The sequence below is a fragment of the Neovison vison genome, chromosome 11 (genome assembly GCF_020171115.1).
Source record: "Neovison vison isolate M4711 chromosome 11, ASM_NN_V1, whole genome shotgun sequence".
In the NCBI taxonomy this organism is placed as follows: domain Eukaryota; kingdom Metazoa; phylum Chordata; class Mammalia; order Carnivora; family Mustelidae; genus Neogale; species Neogale vison.
Genome location: NC_058101.1, coordinates 96,542,713 through 96,570,268, shown reverse-complemented (window position 1 = coordinate 96,570,268; position 27,556 = coordinate 96,542,713). Strand labels below are relative to the sequence as shown.

The following is a 27,556-nucleotide window of genomic DNA, read 5'->3' as shown; positions in this document are numbered from 1 at the left end:
AAACTATACTCAGTAAGCATGTATTGAGCATCCACTAAAAGCCGGGTACTGGGTCCACATAATCTTGGTTTAAGAAATGTAATCTAAGATGCACAGAACAGGATCCCAATATTGCTATGACATGGTAAGAAAGCGCTGGGCGTTCTGGAATACCTAAGGGTGACAACTCAATTAGAGGGTCTCAGAAAAGTCAAATCTTGAATATTATGGGCAGATCCCAAACTCAGCGTTGCAGTCAATAGTAATGCTGGTATGATAGAGAAGCCACATGTAAACCCCCACAGCTTTGACACACCTAGTTTCTATTGACCATGTGTAGAACTCATGAAATTTGGATAGTAAGCATGGGATCAAATTATCAAGAGCTCCACAAGCCAAGCTTTAGAATTTGGATTCTATTCTAGGGAACAATGATCACTGATTGAAATCTGCTTTAGAAAAAGTGATTAGATGGTGGTTTGCATACTAGAAGGTCCATTCCCTTTGCAGTGCCTAACAGAGTACCTGGCACCTCATAGATGCTTAATAAATGTTTGTGGAAAATATGAATAAATTAATGACTAGGAAATCACCTAGTTACAGATCTCGCTGTGGGTATTTTCCAGCTGCAGGTGGCAAGCCTCTAGATGAAACCAGAGGCTGTGAAAATGGAACAGTGATAGAGGCACCAAAAAAGGACTTTTCTAAAAACATTTAAAGTACTTGGTGACTAAGAAGTTTTCATTACAACCTTCTGCTCAAAAAAAGAATGTACCTTTACTTCAAATGCATACACATTACTGCCATGAAATATTAATTGTAAGGAACATATTTACTATATAAAAAGTATATATTTTCCTAAATTATTATGCATTCTTAAATAATACAAAAAATGCAAGTTTGAGATTCACTGAAAGATGACCTTGTGGTAAGAGGAATCATTATAAACAATAGCTAATATAATATTTCCATTATATTTGTCTTATAATGAGGCTCATCCAAACCAAACATAATTTCTGAATTGAACCATGTAATAATTTTTAATTGTCTTTCTTCTGCTGTATTTATTAAGAGTAGTCCCACTGTAGATAGTGGTTTTTTCAAGGTCACATGTATGATGGAGGGAGAATACTCCAGGGAGAGAGCTGTCTTTTCAACCGTATTTTGCTTCCTTCCCACACAGACATCTGCCGTATTTCTTACCCACTTTCAATTGCTGTTTTAGATTTAATGCCCTTTTAGTGGGTGAAACTTAAAATTTATTATGCCACAAGAAATATCTACTGGTTTACTGATTCCTTCACTTTCATTTGAAAGTTCTCCTTGAAATTGGGGACATATTAGATCACATTTGACTGTCAGAAGTTTAAGTGTTTGACTTTTCAAAACTTACATTCATATCATATTTGTGTGGGCTTTTGTGACTGTAATAAAATACTTTTGTGCCTTTCTTTATATTTGCTTATGAGAAGTAAAAATACTAAAATGATCATTTGAAGTGTAATCATTTCAGTAGTGTCTTCGAGCTAATGAGTTGTACCTAAAAGCTATGCAAAAGTCAGGTATTTAAACAGTAGAGATTTTGAATTGAAATAATGTTTTTGATGAATTATAAATGTTGCTGACATTTTAAGTTTTGAGATTTTTTGGTACTCTCTATCTACCTTAATTATCAACGAGTTACAAAAGGGAGCTTTGAAGTATAATCTTGTGTCATACCTGGTACTCTAACATTTTCTATAGTCTGGTTAACAACTCAATTAAATAAACATATCATGTACTTAAAATTAAATTTCTAAGATTGATAATTTGCCTAAATAAGAATTCTCAGTTTATCAAGGATAAATTCAAGAAATTGAATCTCCAGGCAGAAATAATATATTAAAAATAGAGTTGGGGCGCCTGGGTGGCTCAGTGGCTTAAGCCTCTGCCTTTGGCCCAGGTCATGATCTCGGGGTCCTGGGATCAAGTCCCGCATGGGGCTCTCTGCTCAGTGGGGAGCCTTCTTCCCTCTCTCTCTCTGCCTGCCTCTCTGCCTACTTGTGATCTCTCTGTCAAATAAATAAATAAAATCTTAAAATAGAGTTGAAGTCTCTTTAGATTTACTACTTTAGTATTGTATCTTTCTAGGTTGTTGACTTTCTAAAGGAAATTAGAAAGCATCTACTAAGACCTCTAGTAAAACAGAAGTGCACATGGTTAAGCGTCTGCCTTCTGCTTAGATCATGATCCCAGGGTCCTGGATTCAAGCCCCACAACCTAGCTCCCTGCTCAGTGGGGCATCTGCTTCTCTCTCTCTCTTTGCTTCACCCCCCCCCCCCATGCTTGTGTGTGTGTATGCATGCTCTTTCTCTCTCTCTCAAATTAATAGGTAAAATATTAGAAAAAAAAAACAGAAGTAAAGAAAATTGTGACTCTTAACTTTCTGGAGATCACTGGTTGTCACATACAGCTTTTTTCCTCCCAGATTTACAAAAGGAAAATGGCAATTTTCAGAAATAACAGGCATTCAAAAAATTTCTACCTATAAGGTGTATGTTTTACAAACTTGGCCATATATCTGTAATATATAATAATTTTTTAAAATGGCTTATCATAAAAAAATGGCTTATCATATTCAGCTTCCTATGCATTGCTACTTCAAACATTTTGACCGACTAAATGATTGATGATGACATAAGGGATAAGGCGTATTTGGGTTGTGTAATAAATACATAGAATGAAAGGTCTAGTTAATCCCTTATGTCAGCACCTCCCGAAGTGTATTCTGTGAACCGCTCAGATCAGAAGAAGCATCTGGGGCGTTTTAAAGTGATGTAGGTTGCTGAGCTCCACTCCAGACCTCCAGAATTAGAATCTCTGAGGTGGGAGCCAAGAATATCTGTTTAACAAGATTAAGCATGATCTCTAAGTAACCCTTGAGTGCACTAAAGTATGATAACTACTGCTTTATGTTCTGAGAGGTTGCTTTTCCTGAAGAAACAGGGCTGAGTATGTACCATCAGCGCAAAAGGGCAACAAGAGTATAAAAGCCCTTCACATCTTATTAAGATTCTTCTAATCCAGGTTAATCCAACTGACAGCCAAAATTCTATTTAGTGGCAGTTACAGAAACCAAGACCACACAGGGTACATGGGAATGGAGTCAGCTCTGCTAGCAAATGTCTCACAAACTTATCTATATGTCTGTAATATGTGATATTGTATGAACTCCTGCAGTTCTCCTATATGGTTTTAAAAGGAGGAAAGTCTTGCATTGCACTGCAGTGGAATTTTATCTATATTTATTTATTTATTTTTAAGATTTTATTTGTTTGGCAGAGGGAGAGACAGTGAAAGAGGTAACACAAGCAGGGGGAGTGGGAGAGAGAGAAGCAGGTTTCCCACAGAGTGGGGAGCCTGATTCGGGACTTGATCCCCGGACCCTGGGATCATGACCTGAGCTGAAGGCAGACCCTTAACCAAGTGAGCCACCAAGGCGTCCTGCAGTGGAATTTTAAATGATAGCACTTTGAGTACATTTAAGCTCCACTTCTAAAAGCTAGTAATTACTCTACACCTATATAGAATCCTTTTATTCATTGTTTAACCATGTAAATTCCTGTCAGAAATCTAGACACTGAGGTTCTATAAGACTCTGTTGTGCAAATGTGTCCAATTTTTTAAAAAATCATAATTTGATTCCACTCTTGAGCAGCCAGATTGAATAGCACGATTGTTCCAAATGATCTGATTCTCTCCTGGGATCCATATCTAGTACAATATCCTCGTTGAATTCCACACTTATGCCTAAAAAGTCATGTAGCACATGACAGTTGATTAACAAAGTTCTTCTGGTCTCATTAAAATTTCTTAGTACATCAACTAATGTGAAGTGTCAAATAGTCATTCCATATATTTTCAACTTTTAAAATTATATATGCATTTCTTAAATATCTGTAAAATTAAGTATTAAGTCAGTGTCTTTCAAGAAAATAAATAATGAATCTCATTGTCTACATGCTCTTTCTTCCTTTCCTTCTTTCTTCCTCTTTCTCCCGTCCTTCCTCCTCTCTCTATTATTATATAATATATAAATACAGATTGAAATCAGTCTTTTCTTTGGTGCTAATTTACATATACTCACCAATTAATTTTTTGAAGAATTAAGCAACCATGCAGATGGACATGTTAACTTCCATTCCTGTTTAAAATGTGACCCACATAGGGGCACCTGTGTGGTATAATCGGTTAAGCGTCCAACTCTTCATTTTGGCTCAGGTCGTGATCTTGGGAACATAAGATCGAGCTCCATTATCAGACTCTGCACTCAATGTGGAGTCTGCTAAAGTTTCTCTCTCCTTCTCCCTCTGCCCTGCCCCCTCACCACTCCTCTGCATGTGCTCACTCATGTACACTCTCTATCTTTCAAATAAATAAATCTTTTTAAAAAAAATGCGACCTCTATGGTCACAGCTACATGTCAGAGTCTAGTCATGGACAATTTCAGCCAAGTTATTGATCCTGGGTTGCTTTCTGGCCCATACCTAAAGTTGACTTAGATGTGGAAAATGACAGTAGAATGAAATAAATAAATAAATATAGGAATATGGGGGGATTCTATATTAATTATTAATAATAATAGCTACCATTTATTTAGCTCTTATTATTTGCCAGGTTCTGTAATGATGCTCTGCATACCACTGAGCATAAATGTCATTTACTCCTGATGATAGCTCTGTGAGTCCAGTATTAAAGTTTCCTTTTGTGAAGTGTTTGCTACCTCAATACACTCTCCTTAGGGATTTTACATATATTACCTTCTTTAATCCACATGATTCTATGCATTTTATAGACCAGAAAACTGAAGTTTGAGTTTAGTAACTTGCTCAGGGCCAGAGAGCTCATGGTGAGTGGTGAAACCAGGATTGAAAAGTAGACCTAGGGCGCCTGGGTGGCTCAGTGGGTTAAGCCGCTGCCTTCGGCTCAGGTCAAGATCTCAGGGTCCTGGGATCGAGGCCCGCATCGGGCTCTCTGCTCAGCAGGGAGCCTGCTTCCTCCTCTCTCTCTGCCTGCCTCTCTGCCTGCTTGTAATCTCTCTCTGTCAAATAAATAAATAAAATCTTTAAAAAAAAAAAAAAAGAAAAGTAGACCTAAACTCACTCTGTTATGCTGGTTTTTCAAGAAAAGAAAAATGTTAAAAAGATGTTTAAGGAAGTTAAAAGTGGGTTTAAATATTTTCAGCAACTGGAAAATATTGCCCATGTGGGAAATTTCAAGTAAGATTATAACTTTTGCTTAATACCAAAATAAATTAGATAATTAAAAGTTAAATGGAAAAAAAGTAATTTTTTAAAGATAGGAGAAAATGAAGAGAAGTATTTCATTGATTTCAGTATTGGAGAGTACAAAAGCAATGAAATAAAAATTAAAAGTGAGGTTTATACTTTTTAATTTATAAAATTTAAAACTTCTGAAAGTCAAAAGATACATTAAGAAAATCACAAACTCAGAAAAACTTGCAACAAATACGACAAGATGTTAACTTGTCATTATAAAGTTTTTAAAAGTAAAAAAGACATTTAAAACTGTAAGAGGACCTAAAGGTGAACAAACAAGTCAAGGAAGACAGAAAATGTAATAGGCACTAAGTATATAATTAAGTTTTCAAATTCTTCGGAAATAGAAAAGATAAGTCAAAACCGTAATGATACACATACCAGTTGAGCAAAGCAACTCTGAGTGTGTTGTGTTGACGTAGGCTCTTCCACTGTCAGGTATGACTGTGTCTTTTGATTCAGGCTCTCTCAAGGATAGTTGTGCAGTATTACAATATGTACCAAGAATTGGCGTCTTTGAAATGATTATTCTACCTTTAGGAATTTAAACAACGGACATCATCAAAACAGGCACAAAGACTTACATAAAAACCTCTTACCATAGCCTTTTTGACAATAATGAAAATCAAAGGTACTAGTTGTACAAAGGAGAAGCTAAAAACAATTATAATCTACCTGTAAACTATTGTATGAGATTTAGAATATCTTCTGTTTTTAAAAGATTTTATTTATTTATTTGACAGACAGAAATCACAAGTAGGCAGAGAGGCAGGCAGAGAGAGGGGGAAGCAGGCTTCCCGCCGAGCAGAGAGCACAATGGGGGACTCGATCCCAGGACTCAAATTGTGATCTGAGCTGAAGGCAGAGGCTTTACCCTCTGGGCCATCCAGGTGCCCCTAGATTTGGAGTATCTTTTAAAGGTTTTGAATGATGTAGGCAATACTTGGTAATGTTTTAAAAGTAGAAGATAAGGTAATACTATCCCTACTTCGCAAAATATCATCTATGCACACGTCTATAGTGTATGTGTAGAAAAATTCTAGAAGAAAGTACATCAAGATATGCACTGTTAAGTTTGAATATTGGGATTATGGCTGCTGGCTGATTTTTTTCAAAGTTTATTTTTCCATTGTTCTAACTATGAGAATTTGTATTTTATATTCATCCCCCTACTTTGTTTAAGGGAAGAGAGATTATAAGATTAAGAAAGGTAGTAAAGAACATAGGAAGTTATATGATTTTAGACAAATACTTTTACGGTATATATATTTACTTTTTAGGTTTTTTAACAAATTATTATTTTATTTGATACCCTACTGCTATTTAGCTTTTTATCAATCTGGAGGAACTGCCTTTTTACGGGTACATTTTTACTAGTTAATTTTTACAGGGAAAGTAAAATTTACTATTAACCTCTCTTATAGGTGTAATCAACATTTAAACAGCAGGTGTGGTGATTAATTAAGAACAGCTGAAAGAGGTTTCATCCGTGTTGGAAGCAGTCCAGGTTTAAATCCCACTCAGGGAAATATGTCAGTATGAGCTAGTAAAGTCTGCATGCTGCTTTAAAAACAGAGGAACAAATGTTGTCTTTGAAGGTTACCATGCTGTAGAGCTTGAAAAAACTTCCTCTGTGTGGTAATAGTGATCACTGTGATAGAAACGTTGCTGTAGATTCACTTGTCAAATAGAATATGCAGTAATATTTTGAAATAGTGTAACAGTGCCCTTAAAAGTCATGACTCTTGGGTACTTGGGTGGCTCAGTCATTGAGTGTTTGCCTTTGGCTCAGGTCATGATCCCAGGGTGCTGAGATCCGGCTCCCTGCTCAGCAGGGAGCCTGCTTCTCCCTCTCCCACTCCCCCTGCTTGTGTTCCCTCTCTAGCTTACGTGTACACGCTCTCTCTCTGTCAGATAAATAAATAAAATCTTAAAAAAAAAAAAAGTCACGACTCTGGGTTGGCAATGTTAAAGAAAAGAAATCTTGGTATTCTAGTGGTGTCGGCACCTTATGGTTCCAATTTTGGGCCCTGCGCCTAGCACAGGACAGGGAACTGTGCAGCAAGAGAGATCAGAACATGATCATTGGGCCAGGAATGCAGCTTCAGTAACTTTTCCCCAAAACAGAAAGCCACAGGTAATCTTGTAAGTCAGTCAACAGTGAAAAGTGAACAGTCAAACTGCAGTCGGGGGTGGGGGGTAGGGAGACAGTAATGCTTGGTGGTTATGATTATGGCCTCCTGAGTGAGACTGGGGTCGAGGCTCAGCTCTGGCATTTATTACCAAAAGTCCATGGACAAGTGGCTTAAATGCGGTGAGCCTCAGTTTCCTTATCTGGGTGCTTTAGGAGACCCAACAAGACTATAAATGTTTTTGGCATATGGTACAAGTAACCATTAATATTATAGTGGAAAGCATGATAAAGAAATACAAAAGGCATGAAGTACTGTCCATTCCTTTAAGGGGTTTGCAGTCTGGTTGAGGAACAGAGTATACGCACACAAAAGCAAACTGCATGTTGTTGCCTCTCTCACAAGTGGACAATTTAGAAGAAGCGAGTCCAGGTGCCATGTAGAATCTTAACATGGTGTGTGTCCGTCCCTATTCTGCAGGAGATGCTCATAAATTTCAATAAGGAAATCACTAAAATGACATAAATATACGTGAATCAGGTAAAAATGTTGAAGAATTGACTCACTTGTTCGTAATGCTTTTCGACAATTATCTTTAAAAAACAGGGAAAACAGAGTAAACCCAGTCACAACATGTATGATCAAGTATCTTACTTGAAATCATAACCAGAGACAAAGATTTTAGGTCAGGCTAGATCTTTGTAGTAAGTGCTAAATTAAGTTACATTTAAGAGAAGATGTTATCAGTAGAAGAAACTCTGTTCCTAAAATGCCCCACAATTTTTGTATGTGGGAAAAATAAACCAAATAGAAATGGAACTTCTCCAGCTGTAGAGGATTGTATCCTGTAGTAATGCCACAGGAGTTGAATATATACCCCAGTTCTCATCATGCTTCACATTAGGTGCTGGGTTCCTCTTCCAAATGTTGCTAATCAGAAATGGCCTAATGTAAACATCTTTTAAATGAAATTCTTAATATCTCTTATTTTCACAAGTCTTGTCCTTTAATTAGGGAGACAAAAGTAGCCTGCCACTTGGTTCTTGGTCAAGGACCAGTAACATCGTATTTATGGTGTTGATATTTATGAAGAGTTTTGACATTTCATCTAAGTTAATTTTGTTGGATGAACAAGATCTTTTTGGCTAAGGTTAATGCCAGCTTTGCAAAAGAAAGTTCTAATGCTGTCTTTTTATATATCTCAAAGTTACCTTATTCTCCTTTAGAAATTTTCTAAATTTAAGTTTTGAGCAACTAAAGCTAGAATAACTTATATTTATCTTACCTGTTATCAGATTTGTATAAACTTTGTATACACCATAATACTTCCCAAGGTTTCATTATCAACATAGTCATCTTTATTGGCTAACATATTTTTAGCATTGACCTAGCCTTTGGAAATTCTAAGAATTATAAGACATGGTTCCTGCCTTCAAGTACAATTATAGTTTTGTTCTGAAGATGGGATATATGATTCTCCACACACACACACACACACACACACATACATATGCACATACCACACATGCACACATACCACACACACATATACATACATATATGACAGTTTAATATTATATGTTATACCACAGGTAGGTATTTATATAAGAATGTAGAAGTGGAATTAAATACATAGATTTCCTGTGACCAAAATGAGGTATATTTTATGTGTGTAATAATTCTAAGAGAAAACAACTTCTCTGTATCTTGGTCAGAATAATTCCAATGAACCAGTGATCTTTTTTTTATTTAGAAAGTTAATTAGTCTTACAATAACTATTGAGGTTTTTGAAAGATATTACTGTATATCATTATGCATTCAGAAATACTGAGTAGTCAGCAATTCTCTTCTCTGGATAATTCTGACAATAGTAAAAGCTTATTTAGTGCTTTATATAAAGTCTTTTTTTCCCCCAGAGGAGAATAAAATTAGACTTTCTTATTTCTAAAAAGACAGAATACTATTGGTTCTGTGTCATCAGTAACATTAAGATAGTGGTTCCTTTTTTAAAAAAATTCTTTGCTAATGTCATTGTTGTCAGAGTCAGAGAATGTTGAGCTCCAGAGCCTATGTAATCAAGTCTGTTGCTGAGGACAGTAATTTTGTCATGACTTCAGCCAAAAACCCAATAATGGTACAGATGGAAGCCATCCTTTTTTTTTTTTTTTTTAGTATATGTGCTGCCGAAGCGAGCACATGATGGAAGCCATCCTTATTCATCATTCTTCATTCATTTACTCTTAGGAAAAGTTTGGCATTATTCGGATTTATGGTGGATATCTGATAAATTATAAAGGAGACCTCAAAGAAATTTAGTCTTAGGGAATTAATTTTGGATAAATTAATATAACAAGTATGAATTTTGCTAATCAAGATTTGAAACCAAGTTTTAAAATTTAGTAAATCTGCACAAGTATTTACTTGATACAGCAAAATTTCCACTAGTTAGTTCATATTGACCAGTGCTGCTTCAGACCCCTCTTTGGTCAAGTTAACTTTGTGGAACTTCTTCCTTTCTTTTGTTTCATTTCCACAAATGTTTATTGAGCTACTCTTTGTTGGGCACTGTGTGGTTTAAGTGTTGGGCTCCCTCTACCCTGGAAGGCCAGGCTAGTTAGGAAAAGGTAAATAGGAAAGCTGGGGGCCCTGGTGAATGATTGAATGCTGAGGGTGTTTTGGGACCCCCAGAGTAATACTTAAGGGAAGTGGGTGGGTTGAGAAGGTGTTCTAAGAAGCTGTCCTGAGCCTCTGGGAAATAGGCCCACAGGGTCCACTTAATATAAATTCTTGTAAAGTCAAATAATAGAAAACAACTAGTAGAGAATTCTTTCTCATTAAACCTGGCTTAGGCCTGATTTTTCTTTTGGTCTTGGGCATCTGAACCAAAGCTTAGTTCTATCAGATGAATTAACCCAGCTTTTGTTTTTAGTTATGTTTAAATCAGGAGTTTCCTTTTCAAAATTCTGCTTAGAGTTGATGCCAATGCTCTTATACCAACAGATCAAGAATTTGTTTTGAAAGCTGCTTCCGAAGAAGTGCAGATATTCTTTGAAATTCAGTAATAACTAGAGGAGTTTTTATTGACTGATTTCCAACAGAGGGATTTTGTAGTATAAGCTGAAATGTTTAGGAAAAAAAAAAAAGAGTGGTGCAAGCTACAAATACTTGATTTGTTAATCTTTTCCCACTGTTATGTGTTATGTACTGTAATTAATCAAACACATTTCTCTTCTGAGACAGTTTTCCATCCTATGTTTTATGTTTCAGTTTTAAATTACATAAGCTCTACACCTTGCATAGAGTTAGAATTGAATAACTCAAACCATTCTTGACAATTGCAGTTCATAGCACGGGGGTAAATTTAGAAAGTTACAGCAGGTCACATCTATTAAGGATAGAGCAATACCTCTGTTGTATCCCAGTCTTATGGGGAAACGTCAGCTGCATGATACCAGTATTCTGAGCTCATTAGAAAGCTCCTGTACAGAAGTCTATTTTAGTCTCATATATATATATATATATATATGCATGTATCTATGTATATATGTGTATCCATACATATATATGTATCTATGTGTATATATACTGCTGTGTACATATATACTACAATTTCTAGTTTATTAGCTCTTCCTGGATTTTCATGCAAGAGGTTGATAGGCCAACACTGTTCACTTCCTGAGGCAATACAAAGGGTTTTCTTAGTTGTAGGATTTTTATGGACAGAAATGGTAAGGAGTAAAGCAAGATCCAGTATCACTACAAAAAACCAGGGCCATCTTCCAGAGGTTACTCTATGGCCTAGCTCTTTAGTTCAGACTCTCCTGGACTTTTTTTTTTTTTTTTTAAAGAATTTATTTATTTATTTGACAGACAGAGATCACAAGTAGGCAGAGAGGCAGGCAGAGAGAAAGAGGGGGAAGCAGGCTCCCTGCTGAGCAGAGAGCGTGATATGGGGCTCGATCCCAGGACCCTGAGATCATGACCTGAGCTGAAAGCAGAGGCTTTTGCCCACTGAGCCACCCAGGCATGCCTAGACTTTTTCTTTTTAAGGTTTATGTTTAAGTGATCTCTGCCAAACATGGGGCTCAAACTTACAACCCTGGAATCATGAGTCACATATTCTTCTGACTGAGCCACCTGGGTGCCCCTCTCCTGGACTTTTCAGTCTTGTATTTCCAATATATAGTAGTAAACTATGTAGGGATAGCACTTAAAGTTTAATCAGTCTTAAACCAAGCTATTGTATTCTCTCCAATTTTTGGGTATTCTATCTCCCAAGTTCCTGTTCTTGATTGGAAGTGTCACTTACTACCTGCCAAAGCTAGATGTCTCTACGTTTTCCTTAATTTCTTCTCTTCTATAAACCCTCCAATTTGATTTCCCCAAATTTTATAGCTACTTTCCCATATATGACAAATTGTGTCTTTTTCACATTGCTGTTCCTGGTAACACTGTGTGTCAGGATTGCAGTAGTATTCCAAATTGTCCCACAAACTCCATTCTCTTTCCCCTCTTAACTCACTTTATTTTATTTTTTTAAAAATATTTTTATTTATTTATTTGAGAGAATGAGTGAGAGAGAGAGAGCATGAGAGGGGAGAAGGTCAGAGGGACAAGCAGACTCCCCATGGAGCTGGGAGCCCGATGCGGGACTTGATCCCGGGACTCCGGGATCATGACCTGAGCCAAAGGCAGTCACTTAACCAACTGAGCTACCCAGGCGCCCCCTTAACTCATGTTAAAACAACATTCTGATCCTGGCTCCCCCCAGCCCCTCAATCTAAAAGGTGACAGTCTTATGGCACACAAGAACATTCATGGTCTGGCCACTGCCTGACTTTTAGAATTTTACTTGTTTCTTGTTTTCAAATTGTTGTTTGTAATTCACATGCACTGAATTACTTAGAGTTCTTTGCATACTATGTTCTTTTATGCTACTATGACTTTGGGCATGCAAGTCCCTGTGCATGCTGTGTTTCCCACCTGACTTGTTACCAGGAACTTTATCAAATCGTATATTATCATTCCTATTCTATGTCTATATATGTTTGTTAGCAAACATATTAGTTCGTAATATGTTTATAAACAAAATAAGCATTTATTGCTTCGACTCCTACCCCTAAATTCATCTCCCTGCATCCATTTTTGCCCACTTCTAATTTATGGACTGTACTGCAGCTAAAATGTCTTTTAAAATCTTTTGAGGGGGGCACCTGGGTGGCTCAGTCGGTTAAAATCTTTTGAGAGGGTGGATCATATTTCTTCTACATTCAATCCTTTACATCTAACACAGCACCTGGAACACAGTAGGTATTTCAAAAATATTTAATTCCTGATTAAATAATTTATTGTAAAGGACTGATTAAACTATTTTAATTATTTGTTATCAAAATAATTTGTGGTCTGACTAATTTGCTTACACTTTTTTCAAACTGAAGCTATGATTTTTCCAGTGTGTACACATTTAGGTAGGTACAACCATAGACCCTGCTGTAATTTAACCAAGGCCATTTAGTGAGTCTAACTTAGAAGTTATTTCCTTTAGGTGTCTGGGTGGCTCAGTTGGTTGGATGACTGCTTTCGGCTCAAGTTACGAACTTAGGGTCTTGGGATTGAGTCCTGCATCAGGATCCCCACTCAGCGTGGAGCCTATTTCTCCCTCTTCTACTCCCCTTGCTTGTGTTCTCTCTCTTTCAAATAAATAAATAAATAAAATCTTTTAAAGAAAGTTATTTCCTTCTTAAACAGTGCATATATTACAAAATCTTTAGATTTTTTTTTAAAGATTTATTTGAGAGAAAGAGTACACACACATGTGTGAGCTTAGAGAGAGGGAATCAGAGAGAGAGAGAGAGAGAAAGAGAGAGAATTCCAAGCAGACTCCTGGAGGAGCACTGACCCTGACATGGGGCTCAGTCCCAGGACCCCGAGATTGTGACCTGAGCTGAAATCAAGAGTTAGCTGCTTAACCAATTGAGCCCTACAGATACTCTACAACTTCTTTAAATTTTTTAAAATTTAATTTAAAAAAAGTTTGTTGACATTCTGCTGTCTACCACTGAACCAGTATGATGGGGGCCAGGAAATGGGTGTAAAAATGATTGTATATATTACATTTCACATAATGCTGACTCATTTGAATTGTAATTTTGCCTTCTAAAGTTCATCATTGGCACTCAGTATCCATGTAGATCATCACACACATGCAAAAGAGGCTAACGCCATGCCCCTTTGGGTCCTACATACTTTAGAGAATGGGGCAGATAAACAACTTCTCAGAAATTATATGCATGGTAGAAAGATGGGCCCTTGCCAACTTACAGATGACAGTGACCTTAATAGCAGTTTAAGGAAAGGGACTAGAGACATACAAATTATTTCTAATAAACAACATAATTATCATGCTGAAATTCCTGACACCCAATCATTAGAAAGATTTTTCCAAAAGGGGGAAAAAAAAACCAAACCTCCAAGGATGGCACAACAAGAATTCTTGGGTCTGTTATTCCTAGAAAATAAATATGTTGTCTTGAGACAAGAAATTATATTAGAAAGTAATGAATTCAAAATTCTGTGTTAATATTGCACGTGGTAATAATTTTACGTGGTAAAAAAAAAAGGAAAATAAGAAATTTAAATTGGGTAACTGATGCATTTGGTCTAACTTGGTCTTTTTTAAAAAACAGTATAAACGATTTCAGAACTGCATTTAAACAAGTAGAGTCAGGTTGTCACCGTGTGGGGTTGTTAAGCTGTAATTAAGTGATCTCCCTAGAAAAAAAATCAATCTGACCGACACTTACAGATGTACTCTAGGCTGCTATAAACACAAAGCCCTTCTATGTTTCCATGTACTACTTAATGGGGCTACACGAAAATAAACTGTGTTAAGGATATATACCATGACAAGGAAAAAATGCAATTAAGATAGTGGTTATATTATAAAATAAGCCATTCTGAAGTTTTCATTGTAAGAATGTACCTTTTTTTTTTTTTCCTGAATAATTCAATGCTAAAGAAGCAGTCTAGTTTTTAGTGTGTGTCATCTGTGGAGGTGCGGTCTGCACCTCATCTGTGTCGTGTCACGAGGCTGTTTCTGTTTGAGTGATGTCTGCTTCAGAGCAGATGGTCTGAAGAATTATCAGACAAATGGGGATACAGATGTGGTGCCTACCTCAAAAGGGCAATAGTAAATTAATGCTGTAGGATGCCTGGATGATAAAAAATTGATGAAAGTTATTTTCACTTGGTTGGGTTTGTTTTTTTATATCCTGACAGTTCTAAGAGGCTTCAGGGGAGACTAAAACCTAATTCAGGTCCATTTATCTTGATCTGTAAGTACAGCAGTGGGATGAAGTCTAACATTTCTTTCCCCCCAAAGGTCCTGTAAAATTTGAACATGCTGATTAGTCAGGGAATGAAAAGAGTTTTGTGTGGAGAAGATTCCTTAAAGAGTTTAATATTGTTACCCACTCATATCAAAAGCTTTCTTTTTTTTTTTCTCTTGATCTAAATGTTATTATAGTTGGTTATTATTCATTTATAAATTCTACTCTTTTTATAACCAGTGATGGTCCAAAAGGAAATTCCTTTGGAAATTTTGTGAACATTGCATAAAAGCTTGATAAGCTCTTCCATGTTTTGGCCCATATTCATTGGGGCATATTGAGTTTAATGTTGGCAGAACATTTTTACAGAGATATCCAGCTAGTTGGAAATTAGAAAATAGATTTGGTCTGGGATATGAGCTATTTAATTTTTTCATTACTTCACACGCAATTAATACTAGCTGGAGATCCCTGAACAATAGCAGAGAACTGTTTAGGATTCAGTCGTATATAGATGTAGTATGTATTACTCACCTTCTATTGTGGATCTCGAAGTTTCCATTATTTTTATTGTTGGTATGTCAAGTGCAGATTTCCATGTTACTTTAGCTATTGAAAATATTAGGGAATACTATGGAGAACCTATAATATTCGGTATAGGATTTGTGGACTATGTTGCTTGCCTTTGCATCATCAGCATCTTGAATGGAAAAAAGCAGGACTTTGCAAATATACCAGTTCAAAGAGTGGCATATTAACTTTCACTCAGTAGTTTATTAGCTAAAGCAATCATTAAGGTTCTTACATGACAGAGGCAGTGATGTCTGAAATCTGTCCATGTAATCGACACCTCCCAAAGAGTTACCTGACCCCTTGAAAAAATCCGCAGCATTCAGCAGCACTGCTCCTCAAATTAAGTCTTTAAGATGAATCTCAGGTACTTAATCTGACATCTGAACTAAAGCTACAGCAAACTGTTTTCCCTGTTGTTCTGATTTTCTTAGTAGAGATTTGTAAGTCTTGTGAATTCTACAAACTTACCATTCTTCCATTTGAACTCCAAAGAAATTGACATGTTGTATTTAGTGATGGAATGTCTGAGTTTTGTAGGTGTTTCAGTCATGGGCAGAACATACGCTGGCATGCAAGAATTGCCAAAGCCTGTGGATTTTCTGCCTTTTGAGAAGTTACTTTAATTCACCGTAAAGTTCAATGGGGAAACAAGAATTACAGGCAGTTAAGAATGTTTCCACCTACCAGAGGTGCTTGGGTGGCTCAGTTGGTTAAGTGTCTGACTCTTGATTTTGGCTCAGGTCATGATTTCGGCATCCTGGAATTGAGATCCGGGTCTGGCTCCCAGCCCAGTGGGGAATCCATTTGTCTCCCTCACCCTCTGCCCACACCACCCCCACCCACTTGTGCTCATGCTCTCTCCCTCTCTCTCTCTCAAAAATAAATAAATAAAAAATTTAAAAGAATGTTTCTACCTATATTTGTAAAAGTTCCCTTTTTAGTGAAAGTGTTGATGTGTCTCATTATAAAAAGCATCTTAATAATGAGCCTGCATATAGAAATATTTTCTAAAGCCAAACTAGTGTCAGCAAAACAAAGTCATTTTTCAAGTCAGACTTCTGTGTAACAAAATATTAACTGGGAAATTCATTTTCCTCTGTTCAATAATTCTTTTAAAAATAGACATATATAAGAACTTGTGAAAAGTTCAAAATCATGTAGGGAATTTGAAGTATAAAATAATTATCAAGTATACATCACAAATATCTTTTCTGGTTTAGAATTATGGTTTGTACTAGCTTAGGGTTTTTATGTTCCTGTGTAGTAATTCTAATTCATTGAGGAAGGACATCATATTATTATTTCGTTTAATTTTCAGAAAAGTAATTGTCACAGAAAAGTGAGTGTACAGAAATTTTTTAAGGCATAAAATTATCTGTGGAAAGTTACTTTGCTTATATTTATTCTGGAAGATTTAAAAACTGAGATCTCAGAACCAGATCTGGTCTTCTTTGATTTGTAGTAAGCATTTTGAAGACCGGAGGAGTACTGTTTGTATGATATGTACAAAAGATTAGAAAAATGGAATAACCACTACTGCTAAAGGAAGAATGTAGTCAATGTATGATCAAATTGTATCAAAAGGTTTTTATAGTTGCGAAGCTCCATAGACATCATAACAATTAATAAAAAAATGCTCTAAAATTTGACTTAGGAAACATTTTCAGTTAAAGAACAAAATTGTGGATTTTTAGTACTCTGCACTGTTTTTTTTTTTTTTTGCCCGAGTAGTGCCTTAAATATATTATCATGAAAGCCTTGCATAATATGAACATTCTGCATTAGAAAAAATGTCTCCATGGTGACAAAAAGATACTGCTTTTGAATACTAACGTTTTCTTCTATTTAGTCTTCAGTGATTTTGTTACCATTATGTAAGTTGAAAACAACTTAGTTTTCAATGTCACCATCTTTTTTAAGTAAACATTTTATTTAATTATAACATACATTCAAAACTGCATAAATTATAATGTTCATCTTGATATTTGTCATACCCATTTACAATACCCAGAACTAGGAAGTAGAACTAGAACATTATCTGCAACCAATGTGTTGTACTGCCTCCTTCCAGAATCTACTATTCTTTTTTTTTTTTTTTTTTTTTTAAGAGAGAGAGAGTGACAGGTGGGGAGGGCCAAGGGAAGAGGTAAGGAGAGCCTCAGGCCGACTCCACACACAATGTGGAGAAACCAAGAATCAGCCAAGATTCACCCGAGCAAGAATCAGCTGCCTAGCCAACTCCACCACCCAGGTGCCCCCACATTCTACTATTCTAACTCCTAACAGTATAGATTAGTTTTGCCAATTTTTGAACTTTAATAAATGGATTCATATAAATGTTCTTTTTTTAAAGTCTGACTTGTCTTGCTTGACATTGTTTTTATGAGAGCTGTTGAGGCTATGTATAGATGTGGTTTATATTCATTCCTATTCCTATTGCTGCATAATATTCCAGCTTTATTCTCTTTTAAAATTTAAGAGTTGTACAAGGGGTCTATGAATCTTCACATAGTACTGTGAAATAGCCTTAATGTTTTGAAAGGGATAGAATTGGTATGCTGTATTTGGTTCTTATTTTTTACAAGTGATAATCTTAAGGAAAGCATTTATGAGTGAAATAATTTATCTAGTGTGCTAGTAAAAATCAGTGTTAAGGGGTGCCTGGGTGGCTCAGACATTTAAGTGTCTGCCTTTAGCTTGGGTCATGATCCTGGGGTTCTGGGATGGAGCCCTGTCTCAGGCTCCCTGCTCAGTGGGGAGTCTGCTTCTTCTGCTCTCTCTGCCGCCACCCACCCCCAGCTCCTATGAGGGCTCACTCTCACAAATAAATAAAATCTTTTAAAAAAATCAATGTCAAATGCAATACTAAAGGAAAAAAATACCTTGTCTTTATATCAAGATGTAATTTCAAACAATCTCATGTACAATGAGATATATGCTTAAAATATTCAGGTAGAAGTTTTCTGTTTCATTAAACTTAGTTATTATTCTGGTCCCAAGTCTCAATTTTATGTGTCATAATTATTTTAAATAATATTTTAAAAGCAAAATGATATCTATATTCCAGTGAAAACACCTCTATTTCCACCCATTTTCTTAGCACATACGTTGCTGGAATAAGAAGAATCTGAGGAAGTTGCATTAACACTCTTTGAATATTAGATGACCTGTCAGTATTTTGTACTTAGTAGCAATCTAAAGACATACTGAAATGACACTAAAAATGTAGGTTAATCTGCATGCTGGAGCTAGAGTGTACAAACTTATGGTCTATAGCAGATTTTCTTGTTAGTGGCAGCTGAATTGAAGTTACCAAGTGGAATTTTGTGGTGTCGTGTTTTACCTGTCATATGTGTGTTCTAACTGCAGGAAGACGACTTGTGAAATCATTTCTAAAAATTACTAGTACACTTAGTATGCAGTTCTCAATTGACCCCAATTTTGTTTTATAACAAGACAGTGATAATAATTTGATCTACTAGAAGACCTCAATTATTTATACAATCTAGCACTCCTACAGAAGTATGGTTATTTAAGTAAGAGCATTGATATATCACAAAGAGGATGCCTTGTAAAATCTTTATTATTGGAAACAGACCACACCTCTACCATTCTGGTTCCCTTTTTGTCCTTTTGTGCCTGCACACATCAAAGTATTTTGAAATACTTTGGTCTTCTGGCAACAGCCTTCATATTTAAAGAAGATCATGCGTATGCATCTATACTTAGATTTGCTGTTCTTATTTTCATTTATCATTTACAAGAAAAACCACGATTATAAAATAAGCTCAGTGTGTCCTCTGTGCCTGTCATTGGGCCAAGCGCCATCAAATAATTTTATTTAATTCTTCCAGCAACTCTATGAAGTACCCTTATTTTTTAATAAGGAAACTGAGATACACAAAGACTTATCATACAACTTGATTTGGTGGACATGGAGTTAACTTTTCCAGCATTCCTAGGACAAGACCTAAGGAATTGTAGAACTGTCCTCTATTTCATGATATTCCTATTAAGGTTTTCCCCCCAAGTGATTTTAATAAATTTTATTTATTTTGTATTACTCTAAAAATGTGGATCTCAGCTAGGCCGATAAACCATCCTGTTTTTATAAAGGAATAGCTGCATCCTAAGAAAATAAGCAAATTATTAAAATTCCACAGGGAAATGTGCTTTCCTTGAGGTTAATCAGCCAATATGTGTGGAGGGTCTACTGTAAGCCAGAATAAAGGAAGTTCTCTGCTTTGCTGTCTTTGGTTGGGCCAGTAGAGGCTGCTGGCCGACTTACACTATTTGACTGGTGTTTCTCAAACTTTAATAATGTCGTCTACTCTTTCAAAGTACAAAAACAAGTTCATGACCTCTAGGTTTGTTATCTTACATAGTGTTAATTTAAATGTAAACGCAAAGGACACAAAACTCCTAAAACCCTTAAACCATTACTAAAAGGAAGGTTTTACAAATTAAGCATAAACAAAACCACAAAATGAGCATTCTTCAAATCCCTGATTCCAATTAAATAGAATGGGTAGAACTGACTAAAACTAAATAAGATATTGGGCTTAATAATCAAGAGGTTAGCCTCAGATATCTATATTTTAATATGCTTCTGAATTTGACTTTGATGAAAATAACATAACGGGTATCTTTTCTGTCTAGGTTATACAAACTATCATTAATCCTGTAAGGTTTTGTTTTTCACTTCAGAGTAATAAAACTTCAAGCTATCAGAGAAATTTACTAATGTCAGTTTCACTGGCATGCCATTTGATAAACATTTAAAGCTCTATTTACTTGGAGATGAAATTAGTATTGCAGTGCAGGTTTGTACATCCGTAATCCAGTGAAAGTGAGAATTGGGAATTGAGAAATGTCTCACCACGGATGTTCTATTACACTCGCTGCTAATGGTTGATGTGAGTTGAACCGTGCAAAGACAGCGTCTGAGCCTTATGTTTATTTGCCACTTTAATATGGCTGCTGACTGCTGTTCTTTTGTTTCATCATGTGTGCCGTCCTGCCGTGTGTAATGATCAGATTCTCTGATCATACTCTGCCCCACAGCAAACCGTTTTGCATATCTGCATCTATGTGTCATCTCTACTTCTCTTGTTATGCGCTGAATGATAAGCACAAAGGTTTATACCCAAATTACATGGTTGTATTCTTTAAAGGGTAACCGTCTAGATGACCTGGAACATGCTTTTATTTATGTTAGGTTATTATTGAAATGTAAGCACAGAACTTAAAACAAAAACAAAAACAAAAAACACCCTGTGGCAAACTTGTGGAAGCCTGTGAGTATGCCTCTGGACTTTGGGGAAGTACTTCTTTAGGATACAGTGTGTCTCTGTGAAGGCACATTCCTCTTGCCTCTCATGTCCACCCTGCTGGGTGCTAAGAAAGTATTCTGTTTTTCTAACATTCTGATACAAAAAATGTACAGAACTGTGTCAAGAGGAATTTTAAAGGAAATTTTTCTTTCTTGGCTTCAGATGCCACACCAGGGTAGTAAAAGGGGCAAGTTTTAATGACATCCATCTGTTGCAGATTAAAATAAGTGCGGCTCAGCACTTGAATTCTTTGTCCAGAATCAGACTTTTTAAGCATAATTAAAATTGGTTTTAGGATTTGGGAGTCCTAGGGACATAAAGCAGCAGAGCCGACAGAGGTTAGTTTTACATTTGTTGGAGACTTTCCCCCAAAGAGCTGCTATTGCCTCATTTTCTCTTTATTGAGCTGTTATATGTGAAATCTTCTGGTTGATCCAAGAGACAACAATCTATTTTGAAAGCATACTTCCCCCTGGTTATGCTTAATTTGGAAATAATTCCTTTAGTCATACTCAGAGGGAAACATGGTATAGTAAAAGTTGCTGTATCTTTCACCTTGAGTCCCTGAATCCTCTTTCATCTCTGTGTTGACTGAAGGTACCAGACTGACTACTGTTTATCTTAAGCTCTTGTGTCAAGTGCTTTAATCACAGATTGACCTCATTGTAAGGGATGGTATGCTTGTGTCTGTGTGGAAGTGGGAAAAGAATATATATTTCCATGCAGGTCTATGCTTTTCATCTAAAATGATGTCAATATCTGTACATAAAATTTGAAATCTCCTTTTAATTTTGTTCTTGAAACCCATGTTCTGGAACTGTTTTCTAATAACACTTCCATTTATTGCATTTGCAAAATGCATTTATAATGCATTTTCTCACTTCCAGAAAACCAATTTTTTAACGGGTTCTGAAAGAATCCAACTCATAGCAAAGGCCACCATGACTCATTGTTGAAGGCATCCCTGGCCGGATGGCTCAGATGTCACATTTCCATTGGGTCTAGACCCTCCAGAACACTGGGAATTTATTTTGCTAAAATTCCAGGGATTGGATGCAAGTCTTTGACTTGCACCTACATTTGAGAAGTTTGCTTTAGAAAAGTGAAAAGCAGTTATGAAAACCAGTTATATAAGGGCAAAAGCAATCTTCCATGTCATGCCTATTCCCTAAGGAAGGTTCTAGGAGGGTCTGTTGGGCACTGCCCACTGCTCCAGCTCCCTTCTGACCAACACCTTCCTTTAAGTGCCCGCAGTCATGTCTGCAGGGGTTTCGTCAACCCTTTGGGATCAAGTGCTCCCTCTAGCTCTACTTATGCATGATATTCTTTTTTTCAAAGGAATCATAGGGGCACCCTGATGTTAGTTCCTGAGTTTAATCATATTAGGCTTGTAGATAGAGATAGTCAGCTGGCTTTTTTTTTTTTTAAGATTTTATTTATTCATTTGACAGAGATCACAAGCAGGCAGAGAAGCAGGAAGAGAGAGAGGAGGAAGCAGGCTTCCCGCTGAGCAGAGAGCCCAAAGCGGGGCTCCATCCCAGGACTCAGGGATCACAACCTGAGCCGAGGGCAGAGGCTTTAACCCACTGAGCCACTCAGGCACCCCCTGGCTTTTTTGATGCAGTGTGTACTTTACCACCTCTTTCCTCATTCCCATATGCTTATGGTTTTAAGTAGTTTTTCTCAAGCCAGTTCTTAATTTTTTTTTAAAGATTGTATTTATTTATTTGACAGAGAGAGATAGAGGGAGAGAAATCACAAGTAGGCAGAGAGGCAGGCGGCGGCGGGGGGGGGGGGTGTGGTGCGGCGGAGTAGGCTCCCCTGCTGAGCAGAGAGCCTAATGCGGTGCTCAATCCCAGGACCCTGAGATTATGACCTGACCCGAAAGCAGAGGCTTAACCCACTGAGCTACCCAGGCGCTCCTAGCTCTTACATTTCCTAGGTGTATAGATGGCTGAGAGATGTGGGGATAGGGATGTCAGCCAGGAATTCTCTCTCCAGCTGAGGAACTCTTTTTAGCAAGTGGTATGATTTACAGAGCAGATATGTAGACCAAGAGCTTAACAGTGGTTCTCACAACTGAAACAGACCTGTAGCTCCTAGGTCAGGTATCTGTAGTAGCTTCTGCCTTGATGCTTTGGAGGGGTGAGATAGAGTAGCTGTTAAGACTAGCTCTGGGCTGATAAACATAAGTTAAATCTTGCATCTTCCACTGAATAATTGGGTGACTTTGGAAACCTTCTAAACCTTTTCCTCACTTATTAAATGAGCATAAGAATAGGTTCTCTCTCATAATATTATCATGAATATTAAGGATATACTACATTTAGCTGACTCCCTTAGCTCTGTGCCTGACCCCCAGTGAATGATAAATGTCAACTGTAATTATTAAGCCCCATGTACAACACAGCAGTAGTTTCTAGGCATAATTTTTAATATTATATATAACATATAGTACATAGATCTAATTTTAAAACTATATATGGCAAATAATGTCATACTTTGTATGCCCAAATATTATTTAACTTTAGTTGTTTTACAGTAAATGATGTTTCCTGTGAGATATTGACAGAACATAATGCCTACCATTATCTTTCCCTTGTAAGTGCTGTGGCAAGAAACCTGAGGTAGAAAATCTCCCTGGAGTTTAGAATTTGCCACAAACCACAAAATAATTTTATAGAGCAGTCATTTTAAAATGAGTCACAACTCAGTCATTTCAGCACTGCAGATATACTTAGGGCACCCTGCCATGGGCATGGCTCTCAGGAGGGACAAAGAGTGAGGCATGGTGGCCTCGTAGGGAGGGAAGAACGGTCAGATAGCAGCCAGACCATGATCCACTTCTGAAGCATCAGAGCATGAATTCCAGATGTATAGATTTCAGTCATACCTTCCACTCTTCATACACTATCTGTCCGATTTGTAAATACATGTCATTATGGTATTTGGGTTAAATGTGAGGTAATTTGGTCCTACCACTTTCCATCTTCCCATGTGTAAATCATTTTAACAATATGCAAATAATTCCCAATTTGAGACTCCCAGAGAAAATACTTCCATTTCTATCTCTGTACATCATCACCAGTCATAATGAATAGGTCTGAAAGAGTGTGCCAGGAGCCCCTGCCAAACACATTCTTTGAGAGAGAGAGGCAGGGGAGCCTCCTGGGAGAGTGCGGGATTATGAGCTGTCACAACTGTGTCTCACGTCCTAGTAGGTCAGGACATCCCTTTTCATGTTACCACATCTTCTTTAGTCAGATACCATACCGCCGGAAGAGTTACTACCGCCGGAAGAGTTATATAAAGTTACACCAGTGTTCTAGGACCTAACAAAGTTTATCAAAGTTACTGGGTTAAGATTCGCAAGTCAGGCTCTGCAAGTGAGCGAGTGCGGCTGGGTGACTGTAGCTTCAGGTCTGGAGCAACTCTCCTCTGGACATTCTGTGGTGAAAATTCAGCTGTTTCTTCCAGGATCAGATTTTGAGAGTCCCTGGGGGAAGAAGAGGAGTTAAAAAGCAGACTCCATTATAAGTGCTTATCTTTACCAAGGGATTTTCGTCTGGTATTGTGTCAGCTGGGTTAAATTTAATCTTGTTTTTCCAAAATCACTGGGATCACAAAATTTGCATTGGCCTAGTCCACACCTGCCAACTAGTGCTATCCTCTTTCCTCAAAGCATCCTTGGAGCTTTCTGTTTTTCCCTTGTAATGAGGACAGATGACTGCCAAATGACCCATACTCAGCATTTTCCCTCAGACTCATCTGAGAAACCAAAACGGTAAAGGAAAAAGAAAAAAAAAAAGAAGGCCAGTCCCTTTAATTTCTTTTACTTTTCCAACTCCTTTTTGACTTGACATTAGGCTCACTATAAGGTCACAAGCATCCTGAAGCTAAAATGAATGGGTAGCTTTGGATTTGGGAGTCGTGTAAATTCATCTTCAAATGTGGCTGAAGATTTAAAATAAAGCAGTAATGATTTTTATTTTGAGTTCTTTTACATCTTTAATATAGCAGAACGTATTTCCCGTTGACTTTAAAAAACATCTCTAGAAATACTACAAAGTTGCCACCCTATCCTGGGAATTATTATTCAGTGTTTTTAACTCAAGATTGGAGTGTTTGCAGCCAAAGTTTTTCTTACTTGCATTGTAAACATTTTTGACTTTTTCTGTTTTTTGTATGTCCTTATTTAACAATAATTCACTGGAGGTCTTTTTTTTCTTTCTTTCTTTCTTTCTTGTAGTCTGACAGCAATGCAAGCTTCCTCCGTGCTGCCAGAGCAGGCAACCTGGACAAAGTAGTGGAATATCTCAAAGGGGGCATAGACATCAATACCTGCAATCAGGTAAGGACATGGCTCTGTACACAGTGAAGAAACACTCTTGGTCTAGAGATGTATGCCAGGAGCCCCAGGTTATTTTTCTGTCTATTGCATTTACTAAAATATCAGTGACTCAGACTTACAAAAGCCCATTTTCATCCCTTCACCAGCTTCTGAAGCCTCAGATGGTTGTATCTAGACCTAAGACTGCAGCAAAGGAGATAGATCAGAAATAACAACCGAATGTTAGTCAGTGCTGCTGTCAGCTGGAATATTGACCGAGACTAATGTTTTATTTCTCATTTATCATCAACCGGTAATCCAGACTCTGGTTTCTTTTCTTCTCTGCCATATGCGTTTTACTCATGGACAACTGAGTGTTAAAATGTAGGATAAAGAAATAAGAGAAAAGGGGCGCTTGGGTGGCTCCGTCAGTTAAGCATCTGACTTGATTTCAGCTCAGGGTATGATCTCTGGGGTTGTGAGATCGAGCCCCGCATCAGTCTCCACCCCAGCATGGAGGCTGCTTAAGATCCTCTCCCTCTCCCTTTGCCCCTCCCCACCCTTACATGCACATGCTCTCTTTCTCTCTGTCTCAAAAAAAAAGAGATGACAGAATAAAATAAAAATTATTTCCCCCCTTCTCTCTAATTAGTTTTAAAATATGGGTTAGAATGAGAAGAGTTTGAAACTGTTAGCCTAAATGAAGTGTTTGGATTATTCATTTATCGTATTCATTCAATAAGGACTCTAGATAATAGTATACATTTTGGATATTATTTGGTTCCATGGATGTTGAGATTTTTGTGCTATTTTTGACGAAGATTTTTTATGCCATGAATAAAGAGTCCAGTAGCCTTCAGTGTTCACTACAGTGTGCTAAATGTTGGTGTGTGTGTGTGTGTGTGTGTGTGTGTTTGACAGAGCTGACTGGGAAGTGAATAGTACTGGCTGATTTAAAGCTAACAGAAAGTAAATGATACTCAGTTTTTATCTGCTCCATAGACCAACCTAACTTCTTGAGCTACCTCAACAAGTTTTTAATGCCTAACATATTTTTCTTATAGTAGCCAATTCTCCAATAACATGTTGCTATAAAAGGGAAGAACATTTATTTTGTAAAAACTAACACAGCATCATGAAACCACACAAAACTGAGAGCCCAGTGACTGAAATTTAAATTCCGTTTCCACTTTTATCAGGTCATTTCAATTCAGAAATGAACACTTTTTTAATCTCTAAAACAAGGTAATAACACACTCACTCTTCTATCACTGGGTTGCAAGGTAAATTAAATTGTGAAATTATGGAAAGAAATTTTTAGGGTTTACATTTATAATTACTATATAGAATTCACCAAGAATCAGAAAAATTAAAATTGAACTCCATACAGCATATGAGATCAAGTCTCCTCAATCATCTGAATTTGCTAGGTATAAAGTAAGTCTTGTTGTCTGATGTTGGTCTTTATTATTATTCAAGAATGTAGAGTAAATAGAGATTAGAGAAATAAAGTGACTAATGTTAACTAGACACTGTGTATCAGGCTTTCTGCTGGGGGTTTTATATGTGATGCTTCATCAACAGCAGAGACAAATGTTATGAAGTAGGCATTTGCTGAAATTTACAAATGCAGAAACAGAACCTGCAAGTGGTTAAGTGATGTTCCCAGGTTCATGCAAATCTGTCTGTCTCCCATGTGCTAGTGTTTTCCACAGCAAGATATGGTCCCAAGATAGCGGGATCCTCCTTCAGAGTGTATAGTGTAGTTTCATTTATCTTGAAACTCAGATCTTTTTTTAATCTACCCTTGTTAATGTAAAAAGAACTTGATTCATCCTTAAATTAACATAATAATAGTCAAAATAATTTTAGTTTTTATTTATTTATCTATTTAAAAGATTTTATTTATTTGAGAGAGAAAGAGAGAGGTCACAAGTAGGCAGGGAGGTGGAAGCAGGCTCCCCACTGAGCAGAGAGCCTGATGCGGGCCTCAATCCAGGACCCTGAGATCATGGCCTGAGCCGAAGGCAGAGGTTTAACCCACTGAGCCACCCAGGTGCCCTAATTTTAGTTTTTATATATATTTTTTAAATTATAAGTACACTTTTTCAAAAGATTTTATTTATCTATTTGACAAGGAGAGAGATCACCAGCAGATAGAGAGGCAGGCAGAGCCAGAGGGGGAGGCAGGCTCCCCAACGAGCAAAGAGCCCAATGTGGGGCTTGATTCCAGGACCCTGAGATCATGATCTGAGCCAAAGGCAGAGGCTTAACCCACTGAGTCACCCAGGCACCCCTAGTTTTTATATTTTTGAAGATTTATTTATTAGAGAGAGAGAGAGACAGAGACAGAGACATAGGAAAAAAAAAAAAAAACCCAAATTGGAGGAGGGGCAGAGGGAAATAATCCCCCGAGGAGACTCCCTACTGAGTGCAGAGCCTGATGGTGGGCTCAATTTCATGACCCATGAGATCATGACCTGAGCTGGAACCAAGAGCTGACCACCAAACAACTGAGCCACCCAAGCCCCCCATAGGTAAAAGAACTTTTAAGTCAAAGAG

The 27,556-nt window shown here is 37.1% G+C and overlaps 1 protein-coding gene across 50 annotated transcripts in view; it reads left to right on the top strand.

The window, feature by feature from the left end:
• ANK2 (ankyrin 2) overlaps nt 1-27,556 on the top strand; it is a 655,140-nt gene that overhangs the window by 434,144 nt on the left and 193,440 nt on the right. For all 50 annotated transcript variants that reach the window (XM_044224180.1, XM_044224185.1, XM_044224181.1 and 47 more), the window contains one exon: nt 24,914-25,015. In XM_044224180.1, coding sequence (XP_044080115.1) covers nt 24,914-25,015 — 102 coding nt within the window. The remainder of the gene's footprint in view (nt 1-24,913; nt 25,016-27,556) is intronic.